Source organism: Mastomys coucha, unplaced genomic scaffold, assembly GCF_008632895.1.
Source record: "Mastomys coucha isolate ucsf_1 unplaced genomic scaffold, UCSF_Mcou_1 pScaffold9, whole genome shotgun sequence".
Taxonomy (NCBI): domain Eukaryota; kingdom Metazoa; phylum Chordata; class Mammalia; order Rodentia; family Muridae; genus Mastomys; species Mastomys coucha.
This window is the reverse complement of record NW_022196915.1, coordinates 72,934,307-72,937,389: the sequence shown is the minus strand read 5'-3', so window position 1 is coordinate 72,937,389 and position 3,083 is coordinate 72,934,307. Positions and strand designations below refer to the sequence as shown.

General features: G+C 39.4%; 1 protein-coding gene across 5 annotated transcripts in view; it reads left to right on the top strand.

The window, feature by feature from the left end:
- Diaph3 (diaphanous related formin 3) overlaps window positions 1–3,083 on the top strand; it is a 471,820-nt gene that overhangs the window by 190,227 nt on the left and 278,510 nt on the right. For all 5 annotated transcript variants that reach the window (XM_031361487.1, XM_031361488.1, XM_031361490.1 and 2 more), the window contains one exon: window positions 1,751–1,855. In XM_031361487.1, the coding sequence (XP_031217347.1) occupies window positions 1,751–1,855 (105 nt within the window). The remainder of the gene's footprint in view (window positions 1–1,750; window positions 1,856–3,083) is intronic.

The following is a 3,083-nucleotide window of genomic DNA, read 5'->3' as shown; positions in this document are numbered from 1 at the left end:
AACCAGAGAGTTAGTATAGGAATACCAAATTAGCCCCAGCAGGGAGGGGCACCATTGCTCTTCCGCCTCTTCACAACTAGATTTGTGATCTTGGTCAGTAAGATCACTGACCTTAATGTGTCACCTGCCTACATGACTCTTGTCATCTGCCCTGCTTGCTATATGCTACTTAAGTCTGCTTGTCACTTTGTAGAAGGACTAGGACTTTGACTCACAGGCAGGACTAGCACTAGGAGCGCTTGGGCCCAGGGGATGCAGCACCAGTTCAGAGGAGATAGCTACTGCTTTAGATGCAGTGTGTTTTAACTGGACTCAGATATACCTCAACTACTGAGCTGCCAGATTTACCATCTCTCTTTTGCAAATGACTGTAAAAGTCTGATGCCATTTTTAAAAAATACATTCAGATCCTGTACTTCATGTGTCATCTCTGCCATCATTTCTTCACCTACGCCTTGTCCACCTGACTAGGACCCCCGTTTCTTCCGCGGGTTGAGGGAGGCCCAGATCGGCCAGCCTGCGGCATTCAAGAGTCATTAGAGAGGAAGGAGCCACAGTTGAAATGCCTTCATGAAATCCCATTGTAAGACGTTTTTGAAATTAGTGATCACTAGCAGAGGGCCAAGTCCATGGTGAGTGGTGCCATCCCTGGACAGGTAGTCCTGGTTTCCAGAAAAAAGGAGAATGAGCAAACTATGAGAAGCAAGGCAATAAGCAGCTCCCCTCTATGGCCTCTGCATCAGCTCCTGCCTCTAGGATCCTGCCCTGAGTTCCTATCCTGACCTCCTTCAGTGATGCACTGTGCTGAGCAAGTGTCAGCTGAACAACCTCTTCCCTCCCCAGCTTGTTTTTTGGTCAAGGTGTTCTCTTGCAGCATCAGAAGTCTAACTGAGACAGAGGTCCATACCACACTGCGGGCCCAGTTGTGCTGAAGAATACATGAAGTCTGGAGGCACAAAGAACTTGCATCTTTTTGTGTATTTTTTTTTTAAAAAAGTGCCACATACTTGTTCTTGATTATGAGACAATGCTCTATTTAAATTCAGTTCCCTCAGGATAGGTTTTGAATCTTGATGATGGCAAAGTGAAACTATTTGAATGCAAGATAGGAACCTGTGATGAGTGGCTATATAAATTAGAAAACTCATTGGAACACCAGATTTTATTATTTGCCTTCCTCCCAGAAGGTATTGCACCAGGGACTTTAAAAACTAATTTATCATTAATCTCTGTAAGATAGCAGGAGATAAGTTGTAAGAAAAACAAACCGAACAGCTAATATGTTTATGGATTGAAGTTACGAACTACTACAACTATTAAAACGGAATAGTTTTAAATCATACTGATGAACTTCTGATACATTTCAAGTGTCAGGTTCTGCAGGTGGAGGGTGGAAGTGAAGGCAATGCAATGCTTTGCTTTTTGTTGCTTTATTCAAAATCACCATGATATTTACGGACTTTTAGGAAAAATGCCAGGGTTGTAGATAACTGTGTGCCTGTTTGCTCTGTTGGGAATAGAAGGTCATGGTCTTCCACTTCAGGTTTTGTCTCTTCCCTTCTGAATAAATGATTTTTCAGGGACCTGGAGAGACTTAGAGAAAGGCTTGTGGGCGACTTGTCAGGAATATGCCACTCCTTTTATGAACCCAATTCAGAAGTGTTTTATTGACAGATCATTAGAACCATGTTTTTATATGAAGAATAATGCCTTTTATTTCCGTCTTTCCCTCTCTTTTATTCCTTTTCAGTTTGAAAAAGAGTGTACTGACCACCAAGAAACCCAGGCTCAACTGCAGAAAAAAGAGGCAAAGATTAATGAGCTTCAAGCAGAGTTACAAGCTTTTAAATCCCAGGTAAAATACCATCTAGAGTGAATTAGATTTTGAAATCATACCGGGGGAACAAAGGTTATCTTATATCTTCACAGCCTCAAAATGTATAAACTTTACTTTTTCTTGTATATTTTCTAGTATTATCTATGTGTATCTCTAGGCTGCTGTTTATACTGTAGAGACATTGTTTGTCACATTTTTCCTGCTTGTGTTTTTATGAATATCCAGGCTTTTCCTAATTAACTGCCTTCCTTCCGCTTCACTTCAGTTGTGCTTCTAAAGTTACATGTTTCCTAAGTAATTAAGCATAAAGGTCTTTACTCTTACATTTGTCATCCATCACCGATCTTTATCCTACTGCAGGAAATTATTCTTCAAACTATTTATATTTTCAAACCTTGAACCTATGGGTTTCCTTGCAATGAAAGATAACCCTTAGGTGAATGAGAGCATTTTCTGATAATTTTTCAATTTCCAAAAGTAAATAGATTTAAACCTGACAAAAAAGAGAAAATCTGCATTATGAGCGGATAGCTCCCTTGCATGCTGTACACATAAGACATGAGATGGCAGGTACATCATCTGCATTCATTACACAGACATTCCCATCCTCATTCCTTCCTGCAGATCTCTATGTGCGAGCCTGAGCAACAGTCATCCTCTGACATTTCTCACTCCTGCCAGTTTATGGCTAGATGGAAGTAGGCTCAGGTGCTTCGTTTCCAACGCTCCTGGCCTTTTCCTTTTTCCTTCCAGAAGTGACTAACACTTCTGGAAGACACCCTGTAAGATCCTATCTGTTGCTAAAAAGTAAAACCTTTTGTAAACAAGAAAGCTACTAGCAAGACACGCTTTATGCCTATAATGTTAGGTTTTCAGAGTCTTAGGCAGGAGAATTGATGAGAGTTGGAGACCAGCCTGTGTTACAGAGTATGGCGCTAAGAAGGAAATGATACTGTTCTCATTGTCTTATTTATCTTCTTGTATGAAGTACCATATTCAGCAAGGTTCTGGTTAATATAAGGCTCTTTTTATATTAAATGAAATAGTTTGTGTGTTTTTGTCTGTTTTATAGATTGACTTTAAGAAATAACTGAAACATTTGTAACTTTTTTATGTCTCCTGCTAATATAAATTTCAGAAAGTTATTTAGAAATTTCCCATTTGAATGATTACTTCTTGAAAATTCAGGATTAAAATATATATATTCATGATCTTTGGACAAGTTATGGTTGGATTTTTTTTTTTT